The following is a 16,066-nucleotide window of genomic DNA, read 5'->3' on the forward strand; positions in this document are numbered from 1 at the left end:
GCCCAAAACCCTCTAACGTTTGTCCATCACAGTATGTCTTCCAAAATTACTTCATATGGCACATGACATCAGCAGAACAGGGACCTTCACCAAATGACAAAATTGAAGCTCACAGGAATTAGGGAACTTCCTTGTGGTCACTCAGTAAATCAGTGGCAAAGGAAGGTCTGGCTCCAGAGTCTTTCTACCAGCTGCTAAGCTGGGGCCTTTGCCCAGGAAATATGGATAGTCTCAACTGCCTCCTGCTGATCCTGCCTCCCAGAGCTCCTCTCGGCCTATCAGCTCTCCTAGCTCTGTTTGGCAACATAAGAACTTAGGTTCTGGGCCATAGGAGTTAGAAGGAGGGAGGAGCAACTGGTACAAATTCCCAGGGCCAAGTGACAAAAACTCAGGAGAAGACCCACCTAAAGATTTTTAGCCACCCTCTCCTTGCTGAGGAAACCAACAGTGTTGTTTTTGTTTCCCACTATACCCCAACTCCCACCCCCACCAAGGCCTGAAACTGTCCACAGATGCCCTGCCGGGCTAATGTCAGCTGGCCTGCATTCTGGTTTCAGCCCTGCTGCTGACAGTGGGAATGTGGCACACGTCACTTCACCCCTTCTGGGTCTCTATCCTCTCATCATCTGTGATGGGGAAGAATGCACCAGAACTCCTCTAACAAGATTTATTTGGCCATGCATCAAACACTGTGCACCTGCCACAAGCTAAAGGGCCAGGCAAGACAATGACTCTTTGTGGAGAAGTTTCAACCGATCTCAGGCCCAGCAGTATGGAACCCGAAAATAGTATGAACGCCAAGGAGGGAAGAGAGCTCCAAGAAGTCTTTCCAGGGAAGGGGGCTTTTGAGCCAGATCTCGACAAGTAGAGGTGGAAGGAAAAAACATTTCCAGTTGGGATACCCCAGAGTAGAGAAAAACTCCACATCAAGGAAGTCCTAAAACCTTTAGTGGAGAAATCTAGTGGGAAGGAGAAAGGAACTCACATTTATGGAGCAGTTACTCATTTAGTCTTCACAACCTGCAAGGCAAGCATGATTACTCCAATTTTATATATGACAATATTGGGGTTCAGTAGGATGCAAAGTCACACACTGGGTATTGAAATCAGGTCTGTTTATCAAAGGGGCAGTGTACTGGAAGCAGCTTGCTCATAGAGGACCTTCAGTGTCAGGCCGAGAGGTCTGGATTTTGTCCACTGTGTGCTGGGAAGCCTAGGAAATCACTCTGGGGAAGCCTGTTGGGGACATGTTAGAGGATAAGATTTGTCTACATTCCTCTCCTGCCCAGTAGGAGGCCAGCTCAGTGGGAAAGATCCCCCTTGCCCTAAATTTGCACACACCATCCCCTCACACGCAACACCATCACCATCATTGCCACCACACCCTGGTCCTGGCGCCCAAAGAGACAGAGCGCTGCCCCCTCACCAGCTCCAGGAGAAAGCAGCCCCAGGCAGCCTGGCCGGGCTGCCGCTGCCGCTCTTGCCCACCAGGGGCCGCTGTTGCACAGCGCATGGGTTCCTGCGGAGACCGCGGCGGTGCAGAAGCTTTGCCAGCTGCAGAATTTAGCCACCAGGCTGTCCGGTTGGTCCGAACTTAGAATGGACATTGCGGGGCGTTGCCTCCAAGCCAACAGAGCCTTCTTTCGGTCTGGACAAGCCTGGATCCTCTCTGGGAGAGGAGAGGGGGAAAGGGGCCGTGTGCCTGATTTTTACTCTTTCCCCTTCACATTCTGGCCGCCTTTAAGCCCCTCCCCACACTTACCCTCAAGGCAGACAGGGCTGGGAGACTTGGCACCAAGGGAGGCTCGGTCACAGTGCCACCCCCTTGCAGGCTGAGGAAGGGGACAGTGCATCCTGGTCCATGCCTGTCCCACCCCTTTCTCCCTGTGAACCAGAGTCACAGCACAAAGCAGTCGACCTGGAACTCTAGAGTTCTCTGCAGAGACCTAGAACATTCCCCAGGAGAGTGGGGGTTGGGAGAAGCTGATAACCTTTAGCCTAAGTGGGATGAGTCCCAGAGGGAGGAGGGGAGGCACCTGGGCCCTCCATTCAGTCTCATTCTGTCTCTCCCTCTCTCTAGGAACTCCTCCTAGATGAAGAAGGGGCTGCAAGTCTAATTAAGCAAAATTTCTTGTCTGACATTCATACCCCAGCTCCTCACCCAGCCTCACTTATGCATTAGAACTGACAACCACGACACAGCAGCTGCCTTGCCCTGGAGTCTGCACACTAAGGCCCCTTTTGGCACAGCAGAGAGGTAGGGTGGTGATGTAGCAAACTGAACTTATGACTGGGAGCAAAAAGAAGCCAGCTTCTCAGCCCAGGCTCTACCCCTCCCAATGTCTCCATCCCTACAGTCTCAACTTCCCCTTCTGTAAAATGAGGGTGACCATCTCTCCCTGCCTGCCTTGAAAATGATCCTGAGAGTCAAATGAGCAAAAAGATAAGAAAAACTGGTTAAAGGGTTTTGCAAATATTACCTATTTCTAAACACCTGCAAGCCTCCAGGGAGCAGGCAGTGGAGACTCTCCCATAAAATGGCAGCTACAGCTGTGGATCCTCCCACTACCACCCCTACCCCCTTGCACCCCATTTTCTCCTGAGCAGGGTCCACGTGATTTCAGCAGTGGGGTCCATTTCTCCCTGACTCCATCTCTTATTCAGCCAAGACTTTCAGATGTCAGGGCAAATCTATTTACAGAAGCTATCCCAGGAAACTGGGGTGGGGATGGGTGCTCATGGAGGTAGGCAGCAATTTTCCCCTCCCTGGCAATGATGATTTTCATTTTGGACTTGAGACTATAGCTCCTCCCCTCTCTCTCTCATCTTTAATTTCTTCATCGATTTTCATTAAACTTTCCCCTTGGCTTATAGCAACAGGGTAAACTCCTTATTTGAAAGAAATAAAATGAGAAGGGGGGTGGGAATAAAAGAAAGCAAGATTGTGTCTGCTCTTGATGATGGAAAGGGCAGTTACTAGAATTGTCTTGGAGGTTGCCTGAGGTTGACTGAGCACTGGGCTTTTGACAACCCACACCCCTTATGGCCCTGTACCTGTAGGCCCCTGCCCCTCAGATCCGTAGCCCCTCACCTGGGCCCCAGCCTCTAATTCGGCTCTAGTCCCCAGCCCCCTCACATCCCTGTCCTGGTCCTGGCCTTGTCTATTCTCAGCCCCTGCTCCTTCCCTTTAGCCACTCAGAACACCAGAACTCTGCCTGCCAGGACTGTTATAAAATCCTGAGTACTCAGGCACTTTAGGGGCAATGCAGAGTTTTCCCCCCAGACCAGCCTGAAAAGGTGGAGACACAGAGGTCAGGGAGAAGGAAAGGAAAGCAAACAGAGGCAGAGTGTTTCCTCCATGCAGGCGCCATGCTGTGAAGCCCTCCCATGTTGTTACTTTGCATCATAACAGTAGCCCTAAACGGAAGCTCAGAGAGAAGAGACTTGTTCTCCAGACTCTTTGGGGCCTCCTCCAAACCCTGTAGCCCTCCCTTTCGGTAATGCCAGTTCACCTTGCCAGCTCCAGGCCTGCAGGGAGGCTGCCCTGACCAGTCCAGGCAAGCTGGGTCATCCTGGCCACCTGGATAGTTAGGTCTGTCTGCTCCCGTTGGGCTGTGTGATTCTGGGGCCCTCATTTTTGCCCTCCAGTCTTCTCCACTGTGGGTCCCAGAGAACTCTGCCTCTTCCTCTGGGCTCCCCAGACTCAATAAATACAGAGCCCCTAAGAGATGCAGAGCCCCACAAGCCAACTCCCAGCTGTAAAATCCCTCTGCCTCTCCCGAATCCACTCTCCCCTGGCCTGCCGGGGAGCTCCTCCTTGGCCCTTCTAGCCCAGCTCCAATGCCGTTGGTGCTGCCTTCACCAGGCTCCCAGGCAGAGGGGTGCCTGTGGGCTCTTGTGGTCATGGGACAGCCCTTCCCACTGCCTGTCCTGCTGGGCCTCTTCCCATCCGGCCATCCTGGGAGGCAGGGAGCACATCTGCTTGTCTCTCCTCTTCAGGGCCCTGCACTGGGGTTCAGGGATTTTCTACAGAGGATGCAGGGAAGCTAAGAAAGACTTTCTGAATGGTGGAAAGGTTTTGGCTGGGAAGAGTCAGAACCCTGTAGGACCCCTCTGGAAGGAAAAAGAGGAACCTTGAAAGGTCCATCAGACACCTCTGGAAAGGTCATGGCTGTGAGCTGACATTTTGCCCCCTCCAGGCCCTGCTTGGCTGGTGCCCATGTCACCTCCCTACCCAGGTCAACATTCAGGGCCTGGCTCCCAGGGAGACATTTCCTGCAGTCCCTGCTTCCAAAGGGTCAGTTCTTCCCAGGGTTGCATAATGCAAAGAGCATGGGCTTAAGCACCAGTCAGACATGGGTTTGAATCCAAGCTCTATCTTCATTGAGAGAACACAGTCTCCAAGTCTCAGTTTCCTTATCTATAAAATGGAAAGAATTTGTGCTCCAGTCCCACCCAACACCTCCCTGTGGGCTCTGGGTATCTTTGACCATGGCAGTCCCTCCTCCTGCCATGCCTCCCTTCTCCACCAGACTGTAACCTTCCTAAGCCCATCCATGTTACAGCCCTAGTGAGTAGCATAGAACCTGCCACAATCACAGTAGCTACCATTTATTCAGCACCTACTGTGTGCCAAGCACCACATTAGATAATTCACATCCTCTATTCTCCGACAATTCTGTGAGGTGAACATTATGATCCCTATTTCACCAATGGAGAAACTGCGCCTCTGAGCAGTTATGCAACTTCTCCAGGGTAACACACCCAAGCTCACAGGTACAGAAGCCTGGTTCAAACCCAAGATTGCTGGGCTCTCATAGCTTGTGGTCTCTCCACTGCACTGGGCTGCTTTGCACATCAGAAATGTGTGGTGAAAGGATGAATTAGTAGAGTGAATCAATGATGGACTGTAAAAGTAAATGAGTGAGTGAACATAAAAGTATGTGAATGACTGATCAACAGCAGGAATGAAGCAGCAGCTGATTAAGTGACTTTATATGAGTGAATTAATGAAACCATGATAGAATCTATGACCACACAAATCCCCTAAACCTGATAAGATTCAGGCATCACAAAGCAGGGTTTGGGATGGATGGGGGCATCTGGTGACTTGGCTAGACCCACCCCCCACTGGGGTGTGTGCCTGATTCAATGAACCTCTTCAAGGCTGGAGGGAAAGGAAGGGGTGGTGGGAGGCGTGAGCATTTGTCTCTTACCTGCAAGCCCAGTGACCATAATTAGACACAAAGGCTTCCAACCTAATGGAAGAGGGCACTCCAAGAGTGGGGGCACCAGCTCACCCACTACCTTGCTATGTGACCTGGGACTAATTGCTTCCCCATTCTGAGCCACAGCCTTCTCATCTGTAAAATGGGCAGAATCCTCATTCATCTTCCATCACCAGCAAAGAGCATCTCTGAGTCGGTCATCCTATGATCCAGTTCCAGTAATCTGAGTAGATTTGGAAAGAGGCAGGGTGGAGAGTAAGATGAACATTTGTCTAGGAGTCTAGACCAAAGTCAAGAAGCTGTGGGTAGGGCTTAGGAGGCTTATGAGAGTTATGGAGTTGTGTGGCAAGCTCCAATGCAGCCCGAGCTGTTCGTTGACCACCTAGGGCTGCTCGGGGGTCTCAGTGTCCAAGGAGCTGGGACAGCAGGGAGCGACGGTGGGTGGAGGTATATTGGACAGATTGTTCATCAACTCCAAGCCTAATTCCAAAAAGAACTCCACTCTTCACACAGTTCTAGTGGAGAGGAGTCCCTTATTGGACCAGATACAGACCTTTCTCACAAAAATGGCCCAGGCAAATGAAAAACTGAGAAAAGAAATGGCAACTGCACCACCTGGTGGCTTTGATATCGCAAATGTTGATGGGCCTCTTGGAAAAGTTATACAAACGGATGTGGCCTTACTTGAGATGAATCAGTCTGGTTAAAAAGAAGACAATTCAGAGGAGAGTTTACAAAATAGTTCAAAGGACAGTTCAGAATCTGAGGATGAAGATGACAGCATTCCTTGTGAAGTCAACATAGATAACATTAAGCTTCCTAATTCAAGAAGGTGGAAAAGGCAAGATGGAAGTTTTGGACAGTCCTGCAAAGAAAAAAAAAAAAAAGAAATAGTGGAATAAATAATCTGAAAAGAAACAGGTGATATGTGCTTGCTAATTCATTTCGGGTCTCTATGGTGCTTTTATGCCATATTGGATGTATTTGTTTCTCAGGGAAACAAAAGCTGGCTTATAAGGAGTTGGGGATCTTCCAGTGGTAGACTTATCTTTGATCTCATGCTAAAGAGATTTAACATTTAGAAAGCTTAACTTTGTGTATGGCGATGTGTGAAATTGTTGGCATCTTCTTGTTTTTGTTTTAAACTGTCCTCCTGGATGAAACAACCTAATTTTTTTAGTTTATTATAAAGTCAAATTTATTAGTCACCATAAAAGTGGGTTCAATGAGAGAAATTTTTTTAAGGAAAAAAAATTGCAAAGAAAAAGCTGACATATTTATCCTCAGGCATATCTATTTATATTTTAAAAAAATATTTCCAGTTTGAGCCTGGGAAACCAATGCTCTGTGATGTGATCATTGCCAATGACTACAGCCACTGAAATGCACATAGAATTTACTGGCTGAGAGTGTTTGTTTTGTTTTGTTTTCTTTTTTTTTTTTTTTTCATAAAGCAAACACTTTTGTCTGAGTTATTAAAACTGTTTCATACAGTTGCCCACAGTTTGAAACCTATCAAGTGCAGAACATAGAAACAACACAGGAAAAGTAGGAGGCATGGTGCAGAGAAAGACAATGGCTAGTTTTCCTTTCAAAGGTCAAAATGATCCTAAGCTGAAGCTGACTTTCTGCCTCATTCTTGATCCTATTAACTTGTTTGGGATCTCATCCGCCATCCTGTTTTTTCTCAGGAAATTAATCTGAGAATTTAAAGGGCTTGCCTACCAGTCTGTTGAAACTCATGCAACTGTGGCCTAATGTTTTGCGGTTCTTTTTGAACTTGGTTCTTTATTACTCCTCACATTAGCCTGAGGCATCTTGTAAGTACTATGAAGATAATTCTCAAGGTCTTTTTTGGCCTTTCTCATTGGAAATTATAACTGAACAGTGTCCACCAGCTCTCCTGGGCTGTGATTCACAAAATATATGAAGATGAACAGACCTGGAATCAATATTTCTCAGCTGAAAAGGGGATGATGCTATGATTCGTAGCACCCAACACAACAGTGGTGAGTTACTGGTATAAATATTTAAAGATTGCTTTCCACTGGATATTATGCTACATTGTGGGAAGAATTGCATTGACTGGTGCATAGTGTGTGACACAGCAGTTAATAAATAAACGTCTGAAAGTATGAGGGTATACAGGGCATTTTAAACCATGGTAGACTGCCCCAGGCTGGGGGATATAAAGATAACTTAATAGGAATTACTGAAATATCTATGTAGAAATGGACTGACTTATCAATGAAAAAGAGTAGTTAGTCTAGAAATAGATACTAGTATGTAAAGGTTTTGATATTTATCTTCTGCTATGGCTAGCTCATACGTACACATCTAGGCTTCCTGTAAGTTAAGGGAGTCAACTAAATTCAGATCCTCTGGACATTCTTGTGATACAAAAGGAAAATAAAAACATAAAAATTTTATATATGCTAAGGATGTCATTTCAAGTAAGTGTAAAATAGATGATTTATTCAATATATGATATCAGGACTGGTTAACTATTTGAAAGAAGATTAGAGTCTAGCCTCATAATGTGTCAAAATAAATTATATACAGACTAAAGATTTAAATGTAAAAAATAAAATTGTAAGAGTTGTGTGAATAATAATGCAATCAGGAAAGGTTTTTTAGAAAGCATAACATCAGAGCCTGAAATCACTAAGGAAAACAGGAGAAAATTTTAACCACATAAAAATTAAAAACCAGTGGGTGGCAAAAAAATTTAAAAGACAGGGACAAGCTTAGAAAAGGCATGGGACAAGCTGGCATTATATAACAGGGTGAGTATCAATGTATAAAGAATGCTTACAAATTAGTAAAAAAAGGACTAATACCTGAATAGTTGGACCTGAAATAATACACATGAAAAAAAATGTTCAACCCCATTTATCAAAGAAATACAAATGAGACCAAGATGGGGTTTTTCATCTGAAAATTGGCAGATGAAAAAATGGCTAGTGCTTAACTAAGCAATTTCTCCGTGTCAGACCCTATCACTGTTTTTCATTTAAAAGTTGCCACCACTGATACACATGTAAAAATCCATCAAGCTGTACATTTAACTTAACATTCGTGCCTTTATGTATGTAATACCTTAATGAAAAAGTTGTTTTGTTTTTGATCAGTTTACCCTACAGTTTATTACAAAGTAAATCACTATTACACTTTGGGTAATCCAACTCTGCGCTTGTTCTGACTGATGGCTAGGCAAGAAATGATGGCAGTCATTTGGTCCTATTTGTGCTAAGATTGATGAAATGTTCTCTTCAAACATGTGGGATTCCATTTTTCTATGGCTTTATGAAAGTTTTATATCAGAAAATTAGGTGTAATGGTCTTTGAACCAAAATTTTCAATCTGAATGAATTTTTCATCTATTCTCATAATATTTTAATTGTTTATCAAATATGGTACTTCTAAGAAACTGCCTTGTAAAATAGTTTGTATTGTGCCTTGTATCCACTACTGTGGTTTTAAAAAGTCAAGAAAAAAGGTTGCCTTACTTTCATTTGTATTTCCCACCGTGCCTACCATAGTACCTTTCACTCAGTTGAAATATACAATAACTGTTCTTTAAACCGAAAAAGCTGTCGGTATGCAGGACCAGGATGCAGAGGAAAGGGGGCAGCTTGCTTTCCTTACCCCCAATTTAGACTGGGTCACGGGAACAGACTCAAGGTAGCCACTCAATCCTGCAACCACCACAGTTGTCATTAGGACATGCCAGGTTTTTCCAACTCTTCCATAAGAATTTTCAGCTCTTTTCCCTGAAACTTGGTTGGATAATTCCCAAAAATCAGCCTCAGCATCCCCAGCCCTCCTGGGTTTCTGAGTACCCTCTGCAGGCTCAGTTCTTCTCGGGTCTGGGCGGAGCAGCAGCCCTATACCCTGGTAGGGGGTGAGGGAAGCTGAAATTAGTCATGTTGCACTAGATTGGGCTTGAGCTGAGGTATCTGAGGCCCATCAGCCCCCGACATTCCTTCTCTAGCCCTCACCCCACCCCCTACTATATTGATCCAGTCTACTCTTGGACTAAGGCTTCGGTTTCCCTCACCCACACCCTCTGCTCCTTAGTGAATGGACCCCCACTCTGCAGGCCTAGCCCAGAGCCCACCTATTCCTGCCAGTTCTACCCCCAGAAGAAGCTGGAACCCCTTCTCCTGCTGAGGTCCTGCTGTGAGTAAAGGATGAATCATTCCAAGCCCTCACCACCACTCCCCACCTGCCTTGCCTGCCTCCTGCTGGGTTCCACCACTGGACTCCCTGGACTATCTCTGTTGGCACCCCCACCCCCACCCAGGAAGTGCTGGGTCCCCCTTCAGGACCTGCCTTTCTTAGTCAGGCTCCTTAGTCCCTAGCCTCTCCACCTCTTCATCGACTCATGCAGTCCAGACCCCAGCAGCCCCATCTCAGTGATGATTGGGAAGAGGAGGGACTCAGGAGACCTGCTAGGTGAAGAGGTCCAGGTGGCCATGAGGAGATCTGCCCCTCCCCGTCCCCAACCTGACTCAGGGCCCTCAGGCCCTGCCCATGCAGCCAGCTGCACCCTCACCTTCTCCAGCTGGTGGACACCCTCTTCCACGCAGCAGATGGAGGCGAGTGTGCGGAGCGCCTGGGGGTACAAGCACCGGAAACTGTCTTGACGGCAGACCTTGAAGAGTGCTACGACCCCACCCTCCTGCCAAAAAAGAGAAAAATGACACATGACCTCAGTAACTGACATTCCTTGCTCAGCTGATATGCTTTGGGCCCTAATATATACATACGCACAAATGCTCATGCACTCACATGCTCACACAGTTCACACACTCACATGCTGGCTGCATAAGTAATGTCGCTCTTTGTAGTCCAGGGTGGGGGTGGTATTCACCCCAAAGCTTCTGGGGCTCCAGTGACAGGACCAGGGCAGGCATGTTTGCTAGGGCCAGGGGGTCAACAGCATTCAACACAGCTCCCAGCCAGCATGGCAACTCCCTCCCCGCCAGCCTGGACTCATGGGAAATAAGTCCTAGAAACAAGTAGGCAGCAGGGAGAGGGAGCTGAAGACTATAAGCCCAGAGCTGTTTCTTGTTCTGCCATCAAGAACTGTGCTGCTCATCAGATTCTCCCAACAGCCATGTGAAGCAGACAAAAAGGAATTTTATATACATTAGTATATTAATTTGTTCCCATGTTGTGGAGGAAGAAAACAGATGGGTGAAATAATTCACCCGAAATCCACATTGTCCTTTTTTCAATGCTTCCATTTGACTTTGTAAAAGAAAAAGAAAACCCTTTAGGAAAGATCAGCCCAACTCCTGAGGGTGTACTTTTTTTAATCTTCTGAAAGTGAGAGAGACAGCAGATCACAAAGGCGGCTCAGCAGGCCACCCAGCAAACGTGGGGACACCACCTTCAGCGTCCAAAGAGGGAGAGGACAGACACATCCCCATCTGCCTTTGCCTTGTTTCCTCTCTCCCCGCTCCCCTGAGGGCTGAAAGGAGTGGCAGCGACAAAAACCACATGAGCAAATAATATGAACTTGGTCCTGTGGGGCACTCACCTTGAACCTCATCATTCTTGAGTCTAACTAAGCCCAATGCACTCTGTTCCCCAAATGGAGAAAAATGTTATAGGAAGAAGATGAGTTCAGCAAAATACCACCCCCTATCGTATTTTCGAGAACTCTTTCAACAAAAATTTCTGAGCACCTGCTGTGTGCCAGGCACTCTTCTGTGTGCTGAGGGTGAGGAAGCAGATGAGTGAAAGGTTAATTAATGAGCAACTGGAAGAGGAAGCAGTGACCACTGTGACCCAGCACAGGCTCACAGAAATCAGTCCATCACAGCTCTTCCCTTCCCTCTACCCACAGAGATGCGCCCATAGTTCCTATTCATTCTACGAGCTTTGCTGCTGAGTGCTGTAGAGATGAAGGTGAAGGTGTCCAACTTGGGGAGTTGAACATTTCTGACATCCTTAAATCAGCTAAGAGTGATCCCTAACTTTTATATTCCTACCTCCTTTTGGGGTAGTTGGTTTGGTGGAAAAGGGGCATAGCTGAGGACTGGTAAATTCATTCATGCATTCCAAAACCAATGTAATGATTTATTATATGTCAAACACTGTGCTGGCCACTGAGTGAGGCTGCCTCAGTCCCCGTCTTCAGTGAACTCACCATCTGGCGGGGAAGGCAGACAATATTAAAAGCGGGTACAATGCTGGGTAGAGGTGCATGAAATGGGGGTGCCGGGCTCCAGGAGCACAGAGCAGGAGCTCCTAGTAGAGTCTGAGAGGGGTTTATGAAGGGTTAAGAGAGAACCACTTTGATTTTAAATGCACATCACAACACTAATACAAGTGTGCTCTGGTATTGGGTAAGACACGTATTCCTCCTGATTTCCTGCTCCATGTCCCTTCACCCCCTGCCTTCCTGCTTTGCCATGGTTCTTGTGATATCTCATGAGGGTTTCACATAAAGGCCTTACTCATAGAGTCACTGAAGTAAAATCAAGTTTCTCTTTAAAGTGAAAGGAAAAGAAACAAGAGTCTTAAGCCCTCCCCAGCCAGCTCTGCCGGTCATTAATGACTCCCCTTCAGATGTAAATATATATGCACATGTGTGCATGTGTATATTTATATGTGCACTTATATTGTATAAATATATCTATATGTAGATAGATGGTATGTTTGATAGATAGATGGATGGACATATTTACATGTGGAGCTGACAATGAAGAAATTGTGCCAAAGCGTGGATGCCACGAGCCAGAATCAACGTGGCAGCCTTCCTCTGGCTCAGGGGGCGCCGAGCTCAGCTCAACTATATTTATGCTACTGCAGGGATTTGCATTGGATTCTCATTACATCCTTTCCCAAGCCTGTGAAAAATGGCCTTCTTAGCATTTTCAGCTACTAGGAGAGGAAGGGGAGACCCCCTCCCCTCCCCCAGACCCAGACTAAGGAGATTCTGGTCTAAAGCCTGGCTTTGCTGCTGATTAACTTTGGCTAAAAAACAGAGTCTGACAGCTATACCCCAGAGCTGCTGGGGGTGGCTGTGGTGCAAACTGAATCATGTATGTAAAAGGGCCTAGCCCCCAGCTCTGGGCAGTGAAATTAGGGGGAGACTATTGAAGGTTTCCTGATTAGAACAGTGCCTCATACCCTCATGAAAGGTGCCCCAAGAGATGGGATATGTGGGGGATTGGGGGCAGGAGCAGAAAGGAAGCCACAAAGGAAGCAAGGTGCATCAGACCCGGGACCACTGGGGAGCCCCCATTCAGGATCTCGAGAGCAGCACTCACCCCAGAGAAGAGCTGGGAATCGCGTGAGCTAACGGAATCACACTGTTGGCCAGAGCTGGTTTAATTTTATAGAAAGCTTCGGGCTCAGAGCCCAGCTGTATAACAGTATGAATTATTCAGATGGATTTGGGGTGAGCTGTCACAAAGTTGGAAGAGGCCACTTGTGGGTGTGTAGGCTGGGGTGGAGGGAGTAACAGAGGAACTGGAGGGGGAGTAATTTTGACAAAGCTCCATGTGACCACCATAGGAAGGGCCAGGTTTATTCTTTGGTCTTCAGAGGATTCCAAGGTGCCCAGAGGACAGACCTCAGACAGGCTGCTCAAATCCTCTTCTGGAGCCAGCTAAAGAGGGGGCCCAAAGAAAGACCACAAGTGAACCCCAGAGAGGTGGGTGAGGAAGGCCACCAGCAGGAGCTGCCCCACATCTCTCATAGTCTTGGGCACATTTACTGGGCATCTGAGGTAGGGATGCTGTGCAGGGCAGACCAGGGATACCCAGTCCCTGTGTCACTGTCAGGACGGGAAATGCAAACACAGTGATTCTGCTGGAAGAACTAGTTTTGCCATCTTCCAGGCTAGAAAGATGAGAGTCATTGCTGAATCTTCTCTCTGCTTCAACACTTTGTCTACTCTATTCCAAGGACTGGAGACATAAGGAGGTTAAGGTTAAAATTTTGAAGAGAGCAGACCTGGCTAAAATCCCACCTTTGCTTTTAAAATGTGTATGACCTTGAACAAGCTACTTACCTTCTTTCTGAGCCTCTGTTTCATTAAAAAAAAATGGGAATTATAATTATAACACATCAGAAGATTATTGGGAGGATTAGGTGAGGTAATGAATGGAAAGCTTAGCGCGGTGCTTGACATACAGGAAGGACTCAGTAAACAATGAGGGCAGTGGAAGGGGGAGAAGGGTGAAGAGGAAGAAGAAGTTGGGAAGGAGGAGGAAGGTAAGAGGAAAAGAAGGAGCAGCTGCTGAGAGGCACTTTAGAATAGTAATCAAGAGCTCAGCCTTTGATGCCAAACAGCCTGAGCTGTTTCAAATTCCAGTTCCGTCACTTGCTAGCTGTGTGACCTGCTAAGTGTCTCAGTGTCCCTCCCTGCAAAATGAGGATAATACAACTATCTACTACAGAGGATTGTAATGAGGTTTAAATGGCTTGTTATGTATAAATCAGAACATTATCTGGCACATAGTGTTATATAAATGTTTATCATTATTACTATGATTATTTTTCTCACTAACCATTGTGCAGTGCATCAGAAGCAGAGAAAGAAGAAATACTTATTAAGGAGACAGATTTATTGAAGCAGGGGTTTTGCCTGGAAAGGGAAGGACTCTAAAGTTTCGTAGCCATTGGAGCTGGTGAGATGGAAAGCACCTTGACTGCAGAGTTGGACAAATCTGGTTTCAAGCGTCAGCTGCCCAAGTTACCTAACCACTCTCAGTCCTGGCTGCCTTATCTGTAAAATGGATACCCGTCTCGGAGGGGTGCCTGTAGACAAGATATGGTAACTGGGTTTCAGCATAAGGCCTGAAACATAGGAGGAAGCAACCAATAAATGGCAATTATTATTGCCATTGTTGTTGTTATTCAATGAGCTACACATATTCCCTTGGGAAGGCTCTGGTGAGGTGTGGCCCATGTACACACTCAAAAGATTGACCCAAGTTGTAATCTCTTATTGGTCATCTTTCTTGAGTGCTCAGGGCTGGTGTTGGGGGTGGTGGGCGTAGAGTTGAGTAACTGAGGAGGGGGTGAAACAGGCAAGGAGCCTGTACAGAGAAATGGAGGAAGTGATGACTACGTATGAAAAGTAGCTCACCTTAGCCTTCCGTTTAAAAATGAGGTACTCTAAAACTAAAATTGCATCCTTACTTCTCCCACAAAAACACAAGGAAAGTCAGGCAGTATCATAGATGTGGAAGGTCTCTTAACTATCATAAAGTCCAACCTCCTCAGAGTCATGAAGGGGGAGCTAATGCCCCAAGTGGCTGCCCAAGGTCCCCGCTGAGCTAACAACAGAGCTAAGATGAAAAATGGACCCTGGTCCCCAGGCCAGGACTTTCTCCCCTGCTTCCCACCTCTGGAAATGTTTGGGGTTAATATTTAACCAGAGGTAAATCCTGGTCCCCAGAGGAGACTACCTCTGCAGGAAGCAAAACACCTTCTTTGTTTAGACCCAAATGTGTGTTCTTTCTCTGCCTTTTTGAACATGGAGCACAAAGGAAAGCAGACAGTGGGAGCTGTTCACATCAAGTGGCACATGGAGACAAAACCTTCAAGTCCCATGCCCTGGGACAGAACACCAAGAGCTTCAGGGCCAGTGCCCAGCAGAGTTGCCTCCCCAGGAAACTTCTAAGGTCTGTTCTTTCCAAAATACAGAAAAAAAATCTTACAATAATAAGTAAAGTAATTAAATAAGTACAACTTATTGTGAAAAGAAAAAAATGGTCATAATTCCAAAAGAAATGCAGCTGATTTCTGTTTGAAGTTAACCATTAAGCTGACATTGAACCTGTTTCAACCCTGAGGTTAGAGCAGTTCTCTGTTCCCCACAAAACCAAGCAGACCTCTGCAAAGTTAATGCTCTTGACCAAGCTGGATGATTAGGTCACAAAAGCCTCAGAGAGGAAACAGACCAGATGCTACCCTCTCCATCCCCTTCTCCCCAACTATACCACATGGTTTTCATGGAAAATTGCACCTAAATCACTCTAAAGAGAGCAATGGTCTTCAACCCAAGCAGCATGTTAGAATCACCTGGAAAGCCAGTAGACACCCTCCCCAGGCCTGCCACTTTGGCCCCTAACCACGAAGCTTACTTTGGCTATGATGCGGCACAAGGGAGCTCCCTCCTGGGTCAGGCTGAACAGGTTCCCTGTGGTGGACTCCGTGGTGTAGATATTGTCCGAGTTATCAATTTTTCTCACCAGTGCCTAAGAAGACAGAGCACAGGTCTGCTGGTTACTCATCCCAATACCCTTTGCTCATTGCCCTCACTGGAACACCAGTGGGCCTCTGCTCCTCAGAGCACCCCAGCCTCTATAATCCCATTCCATCCTCAGCCTAACTGTGGGGCTGGTGAGGTCAGGGTGAGTTCTAAGCTACCTTTGAAAGATATGGGACAACTTCAAACCCCTGGGACACGGAAAGGAAATTTCCCCCGTCCCAGTCAAACAGAAAATCAGTTCAACATTGGTAGGCTCAGTAGATACCATTTTCTTGTGATATTGGCTTCTAATGAGCACAGAAATGGTTAAATAAACAAATCATCAGGTTGAAAACTAATGAGTTGCTACAGACATGGCCAAAAATTTGCTCATTTTGGATTGCTATTAGCCAATGGTCAACTCCAGCTGGGCTAATAGGTTCAAAGGTTGAGCATTCACTGATTTAGGGTCATGTGTGATGGTTGTATAACCAAGCCAAAAGAGCAACACACTGGAAATCATGTCAGATGGGTAACTCATTGAAGACTGTCACACTGATCAAGGCTGAGGAATCTAAGGCTAGTGGTGAGAGGTGCTGGAAATGACTGAACATAGGAC

General features: G+C 46.6%; 1 protein-coding gene and 1 pseudogene across 2 annotated transcripts in view; one reads left to right on the forward strand and one right to left on the reverse strand.

Moving 5' to 3' along the window:
- Nucleotides 1-16,066, reverse strand: part of INSC (INSC spindle orientation adaptor protein) — a 111,395-nt gene that overhangs the window by 42,748 nt on the left and 52,581 nt on the right. The window contains exons 6-8 of one of the 2 annotated variants that reach the window (XM_037838808.1): nucleotides 15,341-15,454; nucleotides 9,787-9,912; nucleotides 8,877-9,122 (exon numbers count right to left, since the gene is read on the reverse strand). In XM_037838808.1, coding sequence (XP_037694736.1) covers nucleotides 8,877-9,122; nucleotides 9,787-9,912; nucleotides 15,341-15,454 — 486 coding nt within the window. The remainder of the gene's footprint in view (nucleotides 1-8,876; nucleotides 9,123-9,786; nucleotides 9,913-15,340; nucleotides 15,455-16,066) is intronic. The other variant, XM_037838809.1, reaches the window with a different exon arrangement.
- LOC119536132 lies at nucleotides 5,561-6,122 on the forward strand (annotated as a pseudogene).

Source organism: Choloepus didactylus, chromosome 6 (assembly GCF_015220235.1).
Source record: "Choloepus didactylus isolate mChoDid1 chromosome 6, mChoDid1.pri, whole genome shotgun sequence".
Taxonomy (NCBI): domain Eukaryota; kingdom Metazoa; phylum Chordata; class Mammalia; order Pilosa; family Megalonychidae; genus Choloepus; species Choloepus didactylus.